Source organism: Aquila chrysaetos, chromosome 24 (assembly GCF_900496995.4).
Source record: "Aquila chrysaetos chrysaetos chromosome 24, bAquChr1.4, whole genome shotgun sequence".
NCBI lineage: Eukaryota > Metazoa > Chordata > Aves > Accipitriformes > Accipitridae > Aquila > Aquila chrysaetos.
Genome location: NC_044027.1, coordinates 19725897 through 19741101, shown reverse-complemented (window position 1 = coordinate 19741101; position 15205 = coordinate 19725897). Strand labels below are relative to the sequence as shown.

Sequence of the window (15205 nt, the reverse complement as noted above, 5' to 3'; positions counted from 1 at the left end):
AGATATTCACTATATTGGATGTCAGATACACTAGAAAAGCAATGATCAACATTGGCCTGTACTCTATTTGTTGTACCTAAAGACTTGCGTTTATAGGCATTCAGTGCTTTACTCCCATGGCAGAGGCATATGCAGATCCAGCCTCTCCAATTTCACAGCAATATCTACATTATTTAGCAAGGTTTAATTTTGATGGGTCTCTGAAAGGTAGAAAATGTATTCAGGATGTGTTCTAGACACAGGACAGAGCAATAGCAGTTTGGAAGAGAAGAGAAATAAGCTCAACATCAAGCTAGGAGACACTGGCTTTCCGAGCAACAGTGTGTCATGAAGGCTTGTTGGAGGAGGTTCCACCGGTGTCTTAAATCCATCACAGGAATGAAGATGTACTCAGAGTTATCAGATGATCCCCACATTTTCAGATGAATAACATGCATCTTACAGTTTATTCCCAATTAACTATACAAATTTGTAAAGTTTTTCTCTAGCCAAATATTCACATCATACTGAGTCTTTCCATAGCTCTAGCCATGTTATTCCTTCCTTCTGTGGCATACAACAGCACAATCAATTTGGGGGGGGGGGGGGGGGGGGGGGGAACAGAAAAGCTATGCTGCAGCAACAGCTAACATCACAGATCTAATGAGTGATATTTCAGCTGAAATAGACTATCTCATAGCTTCCTTAATTAGGAGAAAAGCCCTCAATAACCAGCAACCTCCCACCCCTTACCACCTTTATCCTCATTTTAACATACCTTTACAAGGTCCTTTACAACATCCATTTTGTTGAGCAAGAGACAAACCACTATAAACCTTGCATAGTAACGCAGCTTCTTAACCACTAATTCAGGCCTAAACACAACAACAAAAACACCACAGCCAAATCTGAGATTAAAATAGAACATAGGTAAGCAACAGGGGTAAGGGAGAGGAGGAGTTTAAGACCAGAGCAAGGCTGAACACTCCACAGATTAAGAGTTCTAACTGAATTCATGTGGAAGTCAATAGCTACCTGGCTGCTTAGAGATTTATTTAAAATGGAGTAGAGAGACATAAAATATACATCAAGAAAGCCACAGCCTCTCCCTTCCCCACAGTCTCCTTACATGAGAATAGGCATGGGAGTCAGATATAATTGCTGGCTCTTCAAACCTTTTGACAGTTCACGGGCACTATCTGACCCCACTGCATCACATGATAATCACAGCTGGCTCAGAGTTCACCCACCTGGGACAACTTAAAGATCTGCAAGTCAGCATAGCCCATAATTACTCATCCATTTCTAAAATCTTCTGACAGCACCTAGAAACATGCTTGGTCAATCCTACCTTGTCTGAAACAGCTCAAACACTCAGACTGAAATTGAGAGATTTAAGAGAGAAGATAGTAGGATCAACAGATATCAGAACAGAGCTGGGAAACTTTCATCTTTTTGTGGCACACAGGTGCGTTTGGACATCAGCAAGACTAGAGACATATAATTAGTTTAAGTCCAGAGATCCTTGAATGCTTGGCAGGAAACTCCCTAACTACCCTTCTGCATTTATCTTGACGATGACGTCAGAACATTTCTTCTTTAACTTTACTTTGATGAGGGAGCCCAGGTTTATTGGCTAGAATGTAAGATCAGGATCCAGAACTGAGTTGTCTACCTATTCTTATTTATATCTGTCTATGTTCTTGGCAGGCAGCACATCTTCTGCACTACCACAATACAGCCCTGCAAAGTGTACCTTTCTCAGCGTAGTGTCTTAAAGGAAGACGTTATGCCTCCTGAAGCTCTTGGACCTTGTCCCAGTCAGTTACAGCGGGCTGTTGTACTACAGTACTAACTGATGTTCCCCTGAAAAGCCTGATTAGAATCAAACAGGTTCCTCCGCTTCAGCCCAACTGACCTATCTTCTAGCCACAGCATACTAGGTCCCAGCACTGATACTGCTCAGGACTCAAAATGACAGAACTTTGGGGCTAATAGCTTTCTAGCCAGGACCAGATAATAGAATATTCCTCCAGTCATACAGCAAAGCTCTTATTTATACTGAGGTTTTTAATCATGGCAGGAGGATTAAAAGAAACTTCCTTCAACAACACTGATTTTATCCCAGTTAAGCTCCTACAGTTTATAGTTATTTGCTGCTTTCATACACCATTCTAGTCTTGAAAAAACGAGGGCATTCATTCAGACATACCTGTCTTCTTTGTTGACTTGGGAGTAGTACGACCTCTGCCTAATTGCTGAATAGAAGGAGAAAGCTTCATTGAGATAGCTGGTTTCTGAAGTGCGCAAGCTGCAGAGGAAGAATCAGATTAGCTCACTGCTTCAGATGGAAATCCATGCCAAACCCTCCCTTCCTGCCCCCTCAACCATCTTGTGCATCAATGGCAAAACTCCCTCCTCAAGTAACTTCATATGAAAGCCAGACTCTCATTCTTTGTGCCTGCTGGGAAGACAGATTTCAGAGCTTGGATTCCATTTCAGATAACAATCAAATCTGCCCATCTTGTACCCATATGGACAGGTGACAGGTTAATTGAAAAGTTTAAAGGAACATTAAGTTAAAGGAACATTAAGCTCCCAAACTTGTAAATCACACTTTTGTACAAGAGTCAAATGCAGCACGCATCAAACACTTAGAGACACTTTTGAGGTAGGAGATAAGTCCTTAGGCAGTATCAATGTGACTAGCAATGTGGTATCAGGCTCACAGGTGCCTTTCTCTGCAGCACCTCCATGCAGTCCCAAAGGGCCTTCTCATTTGGAAACAGGCATCATGACTCAACTGATACATTGATTTCTCCTGACTGAGTATCCAGATGTTTGGCACGGAGCTGCCACTAACATTGCATTCCCCTACTGAATCCTTTTCTGTGCTTACTTACTAATAATGGTAATAGAGCTGCCCAATCTTGGAAGCAATTTCCCCAATTTGCCACCGCTTCAACCCATACCGATTGTCCAATACTTGTCTATTTTGCAAGAGAGAAAAGAAAGATTAAAAGGCATTCCAGAATTTCTCAGAACATCACACCAGACAAGACAAAGAGCCATTCTAGGGCCAAATTCAGCTTTCATTACTGGTGTGGCATTCCCAATAGCAGTCCCTCACAGAGCCAACTGCACTGCATACCCACACCAGAACAAGGACCATTTATCTTGCATAATCTTGTGAGAGCTAGACATAAGTATGTTGCACAAAATACACACAACAAAAGGTCACAAATTCCCAGGAGAACACTCAGACTACGCAGCCACTGTAAGGTGTGAAAGATCAGAGCCCACGCTGCAGCAAGATGCTTCACACCATTCCAGATGGGTTCTGCACTGCAGAAGCCATCATCCCAGCTTCTCCTTGGTAATACATTAAAGCAACATGCATTCAAGTAGAGCAAAAGATTTTGTTAAAGTCACACTGAAAACTCTGCAACATTTTAATTCATTAGACTGTGAGCACTACAGGAAGTGACTATTCCCTCCCGCCATGCTTGAATAACACAGTGAAAGCTCAGTCTTAACTGGGGGCCCTAGGCATACCAGAGACTAAAGTTGCACTTAAATCCACAGAACATGTGTGCGTACAACATCCTCTTACCGATGTTGCTGTTGAAACTTCCAGAGTTTGGTGTAAACGTCAAATGTTCGCCCAAAATAGGATTGCCACTGCTTCTGCCCATACTGAGGTAAATCCCTGCAACAGACAAGTGACAAACACAGTTACAGAGTAAATTCCAGTCAGCCCAGCATGACAGCAGTGTATTTGTGTCAATGTCAGAATAGCTTTGCTCAGAATCGAATTGAAATGCTTTATAACTCTGCCTGCATGCAGAACTACAAGAACCAAGATTCCTGTAGTTTCTCAAAACCTGTTATTACTGGAATCTACAAGGAAATCCTGTTTAGCTTGTAGAAAGTACATATATCCAGATCTGACCATAGTATCCCTAAAAACATGCCACAAGCCAGACAGCGTATTAATTTAACATATGTACAAGAAAAGACTGCATATGCATATATATAAGAAAGAAGCAGGTATCAGGGGGAGGAAGAAATTCTTCAGTCCTGTCTCCTAATTATTGCTTCCTACTTTCAGACAAATTCTCTAGTCACTTTTAAAGTACAAAATGATTGAAGTTATCAGTGTTAATAAAGGTCCCGTGCATTTTGCAAATCTTGCAAGTGATTGCCTACATTTAATCACTGTTTGGGGACACAGAAAGCCAGTGTCTCAAACTGCCTGAGCTCTGCAGGTTCCATACAAAAAAGAACAACACTATAACATCAAACTGAAGGTGTGCAGCTTAACCGTAAGTTTTGATGTAAAACTTTTCCTACTAAGACAGTAACTAGGCCTTCAAATGCAATAACAGTAATTCAATCACTTATTCAAAGAACAGCAGAATTATTCTAGTGTTTATTGCCTGTCAATATCCACAATCCTGAATGTCCTACCCGAGAGTGATTGTCCAGCTGCTTACTGACAGTCCCCCTGCACAGACCCCTTATGAAAGGCTGACTCTCCCTTCCCAAAAGATTCAACAAGATGGGTCCTGTCCAACAGCTTCCACCAGTTATACAGGCAGACTTTCACTTTTAAGTTAGTTATGAAACATATGGTATATTTACAGTGTATTTATACAGTATTTATTATGAACATATGACACACTGTACACATGATCCTGTTCTCTCCAGATGTGCCTGGGATTCTGGAATGGCTACTCCAACAGGCAGAATGGCAGCGGGTGGAAGCAGTGCTCTCCATGAGCGTGTTGACATGAGTCAAATTGGATATGCTCGAAAGCACTGGCATTTCTGGACAAATACAGTCTAAAGGGCGAAAAGGAATCCATGCTCTCTAACCCCTGTAATATCAACAGGTTCTCAACAGCATCAGAAGAACAGACCTACAAATAATCACTCCAAATAGAAAATTACCATGTTCCTACATGCATTTTTCAACAGGTGATTGAAAACATCTTAACTGTCTTGCTAAAAGAGAAGTCATTTTATGGTTATATGCACAGAAAGCTAAACTGGACTCTTAAAATACCATAGTAAAAAAAAAAAACCCTACCCAAGAGCAAGCAGAATAATCTAATGGAAATTAGTTCATTTAGACAGATAATATTTCTTGCTACTCATTAAGGAAATAGTCTTTTTAAAATGGATAAGGCTGTTCATGGTGTTTCAGAAACAGACCCTATAACATCATACATAAACCAGCTGTCCAAATGTCACCAGGTCAAGCAAGCTTATGGATGCTCACAGCTAACATTCACTGGGTCAGGTTACATCATCACCACAACATTTGTCACCCTCTAACTCATAGTAATATGTTAGAACCTGAGACCTTCTGGTTTTTTTGTATTGGTCTCCAGTGCTACATGCGAGTTAGTCAACCCAGTTCAGTTCTGCTTTCATTCCTCCACTCGACTTCCACGGTGTGATATATTTCCCTCCACCTCCACCCCACAACTATGATGTAGTCCTAAGGATTTTAGCTTTTAACGTTTGTGCTCTCAATCCTAACAGAAGGCCGTCATCTGGGAGTTACTTGAATCTTGGAAGAAATGCAACAGAGAAGACCAAACCCCTCAGTCTCACTGAGCACATTGCCTACAAATCCACACTGAAGCCAATTCATAGGAGGTATACAATTCTGCAAGTGGAAGTGGAACAGCTTTTTCAAGACAGCATAAGCTTTCATATGATTCAAGAATGATTTCTTCAGGGAATGCTCTCTCAAATCACTGTGCTAGTTAACATACCATCCAACACCTCAGTCTTCAGGAGACAGGCACAGAAAAGCAGCATATTCTACTTCCAAGCCTGGGAGGTCGAGACTAAGGGAAACAGCACCTTTTGGAAACCATGCCATGTCCTCTGGAGGAGTAAGACAAGGAAAGCAGTATACTACAATTTCCAGAGCAGCGTACTGGCGCATTTCTGCTAACTGTAATTGCTTTAACAGCACCCTAGGTAGAAAAGGAAGTTAATATTCCTTTGCTTATCAGCCAACTGTACTTCCCACACAGCCTGAAGGGACCTAGCTTAGTTACTACACGTAAAATGAATCCGTTATCAGCTATGACTCTTACCAGCCTGGAAAACCATTCCAGTACTTGCTGCTGCTATTTTGTGAATATGCCAAGGAATCTGGGCAGGATTTTACACCCCCCCCCCCAAAAAAAAGGAAAAAATATCCCCTCAAACTTGTAATTGGCTGCTCAACATCTTGGAACGTACTGTGGTGCAGCGAGGGGTAAACAGAAGTATAAACATGTGCTTCAAGGCACCAACATCTTCATCCGAATATAGCTTGATACAAACACATGCAAATTTAAAACATTTAATGCAACAAATGATTCACCACTTTCTATTGTTGTAATAGATGTAAACATTTTAGCTAAACAAAAGAAGTTAGGAAACTGTCCAAAACCATGCCTAAGATATATTGCAGGCTTTGATATAGCAAGAGGTAGTGTTAAATTTAATTAGCACATCCACACATTTCAATGTTAAAAAAAAAAAAAAAAGTGAATACAAAACAACACTAAAATTGATCATTTAGGAAAAAAAAAAAAAAAAATCAAAGTTCCCTGGCACTAACTTAAAGAATGACTGAATTAGCAAGTTGACTCAAATAACCTTACCAGTAGTAAATTGGGCTTTCTAGGCCAAGTTGCTTAGGACATTTGAGCAAAGGTCTTAACATAAGGAAACAAGAAAACACACCCTTCTCTCAAACACCAAGAAGTAGGTATGTGCACAAATTAAGAAATAAACAGGTAACTATTTGCTGATCATGCTTATGCATATATCCCTCATCAGAGCCAATACGCTCTTTATACCTCACCTGTCATCTTCCTGTGCGCACCTCTGTCACCCCCTCGATTCTGTACAAGCCTACGCATTCTTATAAAACCTAGTTCAACTCACTGCGCTGCATTAGTTTTGAATATATGAAAATTAGTGGCATTTTAAAAAGCCTCTGTTAGAGCAGCATACACGTGTTTGGCCGCTGTTGTCCACATGTATATTTCTCAAGCAGCATGCTTGCCTAATTGCAGTTGGCATAGCTGCACAATACCATGCGATTCCTCGGCTCCCCAGGGAACAGGAAAGATCTCCATGGAAACCGACAGTAGCACTCGTTCTTTTGATAGTATTCTGACATGGCTGTAATAAAACTTCATTTATGACAATACATTACCGTGGTTTCACCACAGATTTTTGCAGACAAAAGCTGCCATTGCTGCCATCCATTTACTGTTTTGCGTTCTGAATGTCATATGCATGTTGCTCCCACATATCAAGAAATTTCACTGAGAGAAAATGGATGCATAAGCAAAAGAGGACATTTAGTGCAGTTTTTTTAATTGGACCAAAGGATCTGCATTATTTGGTGAGAAATAGCCCAAAAGAATACTAAAGACTGGGTTGATTGCAGAGTGGATTATTAATACAGCTCCTCCCACTGAAGGAGACAGGGATTATACGATCCAGAAGCAATTACACACCCAACTTCAGAGCAAAAGACATACGTTATAGCAAGACATTTTGCTACTTCCAGATCTGCAGAAGGATACTGCAGCAATATGGGAGAAAAAGGCAACAGCCTCAGTTTCCTCCAGGGTGTGCCTAGCTGAGGATGCTGGGTACAGAACAGGCAGGGGTAGGGGTACTCACTCATGCTGTTACTGATGACCATCAGCTTTACAGGAGGGAGGAAATGGCAACAAGAAGGAATCCAGATGCAGAGGAGGGAATGGAGATGCTTTGATTTAGGACGGTTCTATCCAGACAAGGAAGACAGTTACACACCTCATTACAATAGCCTCCAACAACAAGTGGAAACTCTTTCCAATTTCTTGGCTTTTAAAACAGCCCAAACTGGACATGAAGACACAAACTCAGATGTTCTAAAACAATGGGTTTCTCTCACTGGGCACAGAAGACTGGTTCCCTTGCCACATTAGAGTGGCTGGTGGATGAATTCCACAAACAGTCCAGAATTTTATCCAATTCTTGCTGTATAGTCTCAACAAAGACCAGCACTACTTATGTACTCATAACTAATTTTCTGCCAGTAGCTCATTTCAGCCATGCTGTTGGCAGAAGCCAGGTAATACTGGCTGAAAACCAATTAAAGGTGCTGAGGTTTGTCTGGCCAGCACCACATGGAAGTTGTCACACAGGGACAACTTCCAGAGACATAAATATGTTGAGAAAGTCCTAGAGACTCAGCAGTACAGTTCAAAAAGGAAGGTTACAATAACTGTAAGTTTAACATTCAGAGCTTTAAATACATTCACAGTTTTGAGAGGTGATAAAAAGACAATTTCCTGTTATGTTCATAGGCTTGTAGTAATTACAGGCTACTATTCCCAGAACCTAAGCAGCAGTGGGATAACGGCATTGTGGTGTAGCTTCCCCATCGCCTCTAATAACCCACAAAGATAGTAAAGCACACGAGTAGCACTCACAGTAACTTGCCTCACTGATACAATCAGTATGAGAAGCCAGTCCCGTCCCAGCACCAGACGGGGTACAGCTTTGTATTGGGCTTGCATGGCAAGGTTTTGGTAGTGGGGGGGGCCACAGGGGTGGCTTCTGTGAGAAGCTGCTAGAAGCTTCCCTATGTCCAATGGAGCCAATGCCAGCCGGCTCCAAGATGGACCCGCTGCTGGCCAAGGCCAAGCCAATCAGTGACAGTGGTAGCACCTCTGTGATAACATATTTAAGAAGGGGCAAAAAAAGTTGCTGCAGCACAGAAACTACAGCTGGAGAGAGGAGTGAGAACATGTGAGAGACTGCAGACCCCCAGGTCAGTGAAGAAGGAGGGGGAGGAGGTGTTCCAGGCGCTGGAGCAGAGATTTCCCTGCAGCCCTTGGTGAAGACCATGGTGAGGCAGGCTGTCCCCCTACAGCCCATGGAGGTCCAAGATGGAGCAGATATCCACCTGCAGCCCATGGAGGACCCCATGCTGGAGCAGGGGGGTGCCCAAAGGAGGCTGTGACCCCGTGGGAACCCCGCACTGGAGCAGGCTCCTGGCAGGACCTGTGGCCCCATGGAGAGAGGAGCCCACGCTGGAGCAGGTTTGCTGGCAGGACTTGTGACCCCGTGGGGGACCCACGCTGGAGCAGTCTGTGCCTGAAGGACTGCAGCCCATGGAAGGGACCCACAGTGGACCAGTTTCTGAAGAACTGCAGCCTGTGGGAAGGACCCACGTTGGAGAAGTTCATGGAGAACTGTCTCTCGTGGGAGGAATCCCATGCTGGAGCAGGAAAAGAGTGAGGAGTCCTGCCGCTGAGGAGGAAGGAGCAGCAGAGACAACGTGTGATGAACTAACCCCCATTCCCTGTCCCACCGCTGAGAGGGTAGGTAGAGAATTCAGGAGTGAAACTGTGCCTGGGAAGAAAGGAGGGGTGTGGGGAAGGTGTTTTAAGATTTGGCTTTATTGGCAGTAAATTAAGTTCATTTTCCCCAAGTTGAGTCTGTTTTGCCTGTGATGGTAATCAGTTAAGTGATCTCTCCCTGTCCTTATCTCAACCCACGAGCCTTTTGTTGTATTTCCTCTCCCCTATCTAGCTAAGGCGGGGAGGGATAGAGCGGCTGCGTGGTGTTTAGTTGTTGGCTGGGGTTAAACCACGACAAGCCTGCAGCATTACCTGAAGCTAACAGGGTCCTGTTGTTTCTAAATCAGCAGCAGCATCATGGAACAAAACTAAAGAGGTTCAATTTGCATTCTACTAGAAGTCCACAAAATAAGTGGTTAAACACTATCATCTCTTTCCATGAAAGGACAGCAGTCGCAATTCTTGCAGCCTGCACAATGAGCCACAAGACCTTATAGTCTGGGCAAGTATGATATATGTGGAAAGTCTTTTCATTTCTTAAAGTTTCAAGCTTCTATGTGATACTGAACATATTTAAGCACTTTTTAACATTAAAAAGAAAACAGTAACTGGTGACAGTACACCATGAAAAACTGCTTCCTAACATGCTCCCTCTTTCCAGCTTTTTTTCCAAGAAAAAAACAAGTGGGATTGGAGAAAGGAGAGAAGAGAGCAATTAGAACATCCTTCATTAACAGTTGTTTCTAACTTACAGCTCAGGGTGTTCAAAAAGGGAGTACAGACATTAGAAAGACAACCTCCCCTCTAAGTTATTCTAGCAGGCATGGCCACAAAAGGATGGTATCACTGGTAGTGCAAGCATGAAGTATACTTCGGAGAAGCAACCTTGGCAGATCATCATATGTTTTCCTCAAATGCTGTATTTGGCATCTGTATTGGGAAGAGAGGAAGGAAATGCTACTGAAACAAAGACGTGGCAGGCTGAGTCGTTGCATTTTTGGCAGCAGCAACAGCTAGGCAGCTGCCAACACAGCTATAGGCTCAGTTCCCTGTAGCTGAAGTGCCCAGAGGAGGTTTCAGGAAGAAAATCATTGCTCTCCTCTCCCTCCCCCATCACTTCTTTTCCATGAAACATGGTAGGGACAAGAGAATGCCATAAAACATAGCAGCAAAGGCCGTCATCATCTTCAAAAGAGATGGCTGCAGGCATGCATCAAATGCATTTATTTTGCTAGAGGGAAATGCAAGAAACTGGACTAAGAATTAGGATACTTGCCAAGTCATTTCCAGGTGAACTACCCAGAAGAGAACAAGCACCAACAGAGGAGATACCTGAAAATTATAATGCTGCTTTATCCAGTCATTATGCCCATAGGAATCACAGGTCTTACAGGTGAAATGGTGGTCAAGTTCAGTGTAAGAAGCAGCCACGTTAGTTGTGTCAAGTTACAGTAAGGACAGAGGCAGCCTCCCGTTCTGGTATGTTCTTATTTTCACACAGCAGAGCTGGCTGCTGAAGCCCATCTCTCTATTTTTATTGCCGAAACTTCATCCAAAGGTATTTTCCATTTTCCTTCCATCCAGCTGGATAAGAAGGTTTCTTTTTGGCAAAGTACCGTGGATATACATGGGAACTACATCTCTTATCTGGAAATCTGATACAAGTACTAACTCCCTCCATGCCCAAAGGAAGACAGAATGGCTGTAGGTACTCTGCCATCTCTGTGATCTGAACTTGAGCATCATGCATCCAGACATGTACTCTTCGGTGACTCTGGCCAAAATTCCAAGCAAGCTATATCACAAAGCCAATGTAATGACATATATGGTCCTGGAAATCCTGGCCTCAAGATCTCACTCCTTTTGCTTTAGACTCTGTTTCATGGAGTGTCAAATGCAATGACCAAGAACTCCTTGCCTCTACTGCCCATCTACCATTCAGGTTTTGGAGCACAAACTGTTTGTTTTGGATTTGGTAATCAACTTCTAAAGCACATGAAAGGATTATCAATAGCGGGGGGGATGGGGGGGGGGGGTGGAATTAAAAACATCTTTTCTAACCATCTGTGTTTGAATAACAGCAAGCTATATGGGCCCAAACATACTGTATTACTCAGAGACCAGTAAGAGGCTGAACTGCCAACAAGATTTGAGCTAAAAACCATGTTGCTTAAGAGACTCTACAGCAAAGCTTAGAAATAAAACAGCTCTTGAATACATAATCTTTAACTCAGCATATATTGGCATAAACAGGATGCCTACATCACTGTCCAAAGGTGAACCATTTGCCTTGAACTCCCCTTACTCTTATACCCCTTCTTATTGATGCTGACACAACAGCTAAACTTTCTAGATGTTACTGCAGATGTTTTGTAGATAAATGCAGATTTTACCTTTTTCCACAGTTCAGATTAAGCATTTGTTTCACCAGACACATACAGGCTATGGTTTGGATGTTCCTGTTTATCACTTCCTAAATTTATTTTCAAAAAATATTCCCTCCCACCTAGGCCAATCCTTCTCATCTTTTTTTTTTTTTTTTTTTTTTTTTTTTTGTACAGGGTGTGGGGTTTTGGACTTGCATGCTGTTGACTGCACAAAGCCAAACCTAGTCCTTAATTGTGTACTTCATACACAACATTTCAGTATGAATTCTATCAATTTCACGGAATTTCCAACTTCTAGTTTCCTGTTAACTGACATGACCAAGACATTCAGTTCACCTTTCTCACATTTCCTTCCCTACTGTCTCAGAAGAAGTGCGTGAACCTCTACTCCTACAGACATTCTTACATAAATGACAAAACTACCCATACATAGGTGCACATGAACTACCCATACATAGGTGCACATGGTTCTCTCCTAAACAGACTTACTGGGTTTGAGTTAGAAATGTCCGTTGTACAACTGACTTCAGCATCACTCACGTACTAAAGTGTATGTTCCAATGCTTCTTCTGAAGGAATACTGTCAAAAGGGCACTAACCTTAAGCCATTGAATAGCTGCTTAGATTTATCCAATAAGTAGCAAAAGTCTGTCACTGTTTTCCTCTCTGCTTGAGGAATATCATCTTCAGCTCCTCCTGATGACATGATTTCTTTTACAGCAAACTCAGTCCTGTGAAGAAGAAAATAGTCGTATTACTCAAAAAATGAGGACTACTATGAACTCATCCAGATTAGATGCATGTACAGTTCCATGGAGATGGTAACAAAGAGCATGCAATTTTCCCACAGGTTACTCTTCTCAAGAGTCATTAAAAATAACAGCTGAGAATCAAAGCATGGGACTAATTATTGCACAATGCACTAGTTAAGAGGGCAAAATTAAAAATAAAAAGCGGTACAAGAGTCATAAAATAAAATAACTCTGAGGACTGTATTCACAAACACAAGACTGCCAACAAGAGGACTGCAACACAAACAGTAGTTGGATTTCATACTTGGACAAAGAAATCCTCTCTAAATTTGCCTTTCTGCAGAGGTGTTTATCCTGCAGCCATATTTAGAGACTAGCCTCAGTTCTGTTTACATTTAATTTTCTTCTTTAACTGCTGAAAACAGTAGCTCACTAGTTCCTACTGTTAAAACATAGCAATTTTAGACAGAATGCTAAAAAAATATCCAGCTTCCTCTCTACTTCCTCATGACTGTTTAATTCCATGGCTTGCACTGCCCACAATTATACCTGCAGATCTATTTTTACTGTTGATATGAGCAAAATGTCATATTGTACGGTAATCACGTGAACAAAAAACTAAGATATAATGTAGATAATCCTAGTATTGAGTAAGTAGGGAATATGAAAGCCTATAAAGGCAGTGGCTTTTAAAAATCTTACTTGAAACATACATAGATATAAAATTATCTTTTTGATCATGTAAAGGTGAGCTCCAGATTTCTCAGCAGCCGCAACAGAACATGCTCCCCTGAAAATTGCTGCCAGGTCTTTAGCTCTTCTGTGCTCTCTTAAGAATTTTTGTGCAAGATAAATACACCTCTAACTGGGCAAATGCAGAGCTTTTACTTTCAGCAACTTCTCTACCAGTTCTGGTAAGCACTTTTGTTAAGCAGTAAGTTTCCATTTGTGCAGAAGCTCTGTTTGGATGCTATTCACACAAATAATTACCTACAAGTCCCAGTTCAAGCCAGGAGATGGCAAAGCTACCTCCTTACGGTCATTGGAAAGTACCCAGAAGCATCTTTCACCAATTGTCATGAAAAACTTTCACAATAACCAGACTTTAGAAATACTTCCCTGAACAAACACTTCATGCCTACCAAACACAGACGAAAATCAGGAGTTCCCCCCCAGCTTTTGGGAATAAGTTAGTGAGCATATCCTGCCAACCAAGCAGTTTCATGATTTCCCAGTTTAGACAAGATGCAGCACACATTCACTTGTCTTCTACACACCCATGTGACAGTGCACTAGAGCACTAGTGCAAGGACATGGGGTGCACTGCACAAACCGCTTGTTGGAAGAGTTCCAGAAAAAGGTAGGAAGTAGCTACATATTGTCAAGTAGCTGCAGTATGGGTGCCAGACAGTGTAAGAGAGTTCAAAACATACCAACCAGATGTCAAAAGTTGTTGGTATGAGCCTAGCAAGCAGGACATGAATATTGAGAAGCACCAGCCTGTGTTTGAAATCTCTAAACATTTACGTTCACACAGCATGAAACAAACAACACTGAGTACTTAAAGCACCAACGTATGAAATCGAAGTGAACAGTGAGGGCTAAAAAACAGATGTCAGAAGTAGCCAGGAGGTGATTGAGGAATTTCAGGAAGAGGGACAATACCCCAGGTCCTGTGTGCTCCGCAGCAAGGGTGCCCTAATTCCTCCAGCGAGGCCCTTGGATTCTGCAGCACTCCACTGTGGTAGACCAGGCACTCTAGAGCAGCTTCAGATACATTTTCAAAAATTGAGGAGCTTGCTTAAATTGCAAAGTACGTTTCATACAGTCTGTATATAATTCCTTTAATTTAATGGTAAAGTCAATTTTATTTTATGCTACCCTTAAGTTATACTATCCAGCTACCCCAACCACTGCTAACATTGGCCAACTGAATCTGGGTTAGCCGTGGCACAGGCAAGTAAAACCAACTGCAGTTCTCATGTTGGGGGAGTCCACTAGACCCACTGCGAAGAGGGCCATTTATGCAATCAATAAAAGATATGCTAGAAAATTCACTGCCTACCAATCTGAAAGATATCAGAAGGCAGGAAGAATACTTGTTGCAGAGAAAGGAGAAAAAAAAACTCTTTCAGGTTATAGACAATGAAGATGTATTTTGAAAGCCTATTCCAAGCCCAGCCAGTTCCTAAATATTTAGCACAATACTAGTTTGTGGAAAATGAGAAGAACTGAGAGAAAGAAAAGAAAAGAAAAAAAAAAAAAAAGAGAGAGAGATTACCAAACTGAAAATAAAACATTGGAGAACACTCTGGATGGTCAGCCTTCTGATACGGCTGTCGGCATGTGGGTCTGGACCTATTACTGATGCAGAGGGCAAAAGCACCTTTTCTGCTCATGGAAAGAAACTGCCGAAAGCAGAGGGAACAACCTGTCTTCTTATCAGAGACTGCTGATGAAGGAACCTAGGAAACAAACCACATTTAAGCACATTCCGACATTGCATGGAGACCTGAAAAATTAGTATACCCTGGAGACGCTCCACTAGGACATTCAGTTTTTCCTTTATTCACAGGTTCAGAAATGAAAAAATGATTGCTGTAATCAAGCCACACAGATGGTATTAACGCAACCAGTAGCCTGACTTTAGGCTAGAATGTGGTATTATATAGGCAGGGTGAGGAGTAAGAGGCAGAGACTTACATGAAGA

At 42.0% G+C, this 15205-nt stretch overlaps 1 protein-coding gene across 13 annotated transcripts in view; it reads right to left on the bottom strand.

Moving 5' to 3' along the window:
- Nucleotides 1–15205, bottom strand: part of SCAI (suppressor of cancer cell invasion) — a 51181-nt gene that overhangs the window by 22684 nt on the left and 13292 nt on the right. For 7 of the 13 annotated variants that reach the window (XR_003921336.2, XM_030000037.2, XM_030000040.2 and 4 more), the window contains 6 exons: nt 14161–14262; nt 12343–12474; nt 3593–3688; nt 2883–2969; nt 2192–2290; nt 758–854 (listed from right to left, as the gene is read on the bottom strand). Coding sequence is in view for 12 of the 13 variants with exons in the window: in XM_030000029.2 (XP_029855889.1) it covers nt 758–854; nt 2192–2290; nt 2883–2969; nt 3593–3688; nt 12343–12474; nt 14161–14262 (613 nt within the window). In the remaining variant the exon portion in view is untranslated. Of the gene's footprint in view, nt 1–757; nt 855–2191; nt 2291–2882; nt 2970–3592; nt 3689–12342; nt 12475–14160; nt 14263–14776; nt 14796–14881; nt 14901–15205 lie in introns of those variants that run through there. The other 6 variants (XM_030000036.2, XM_030000031.2, XM_030000032.2 and 3 more) reach the window with 3 other exon arrangements.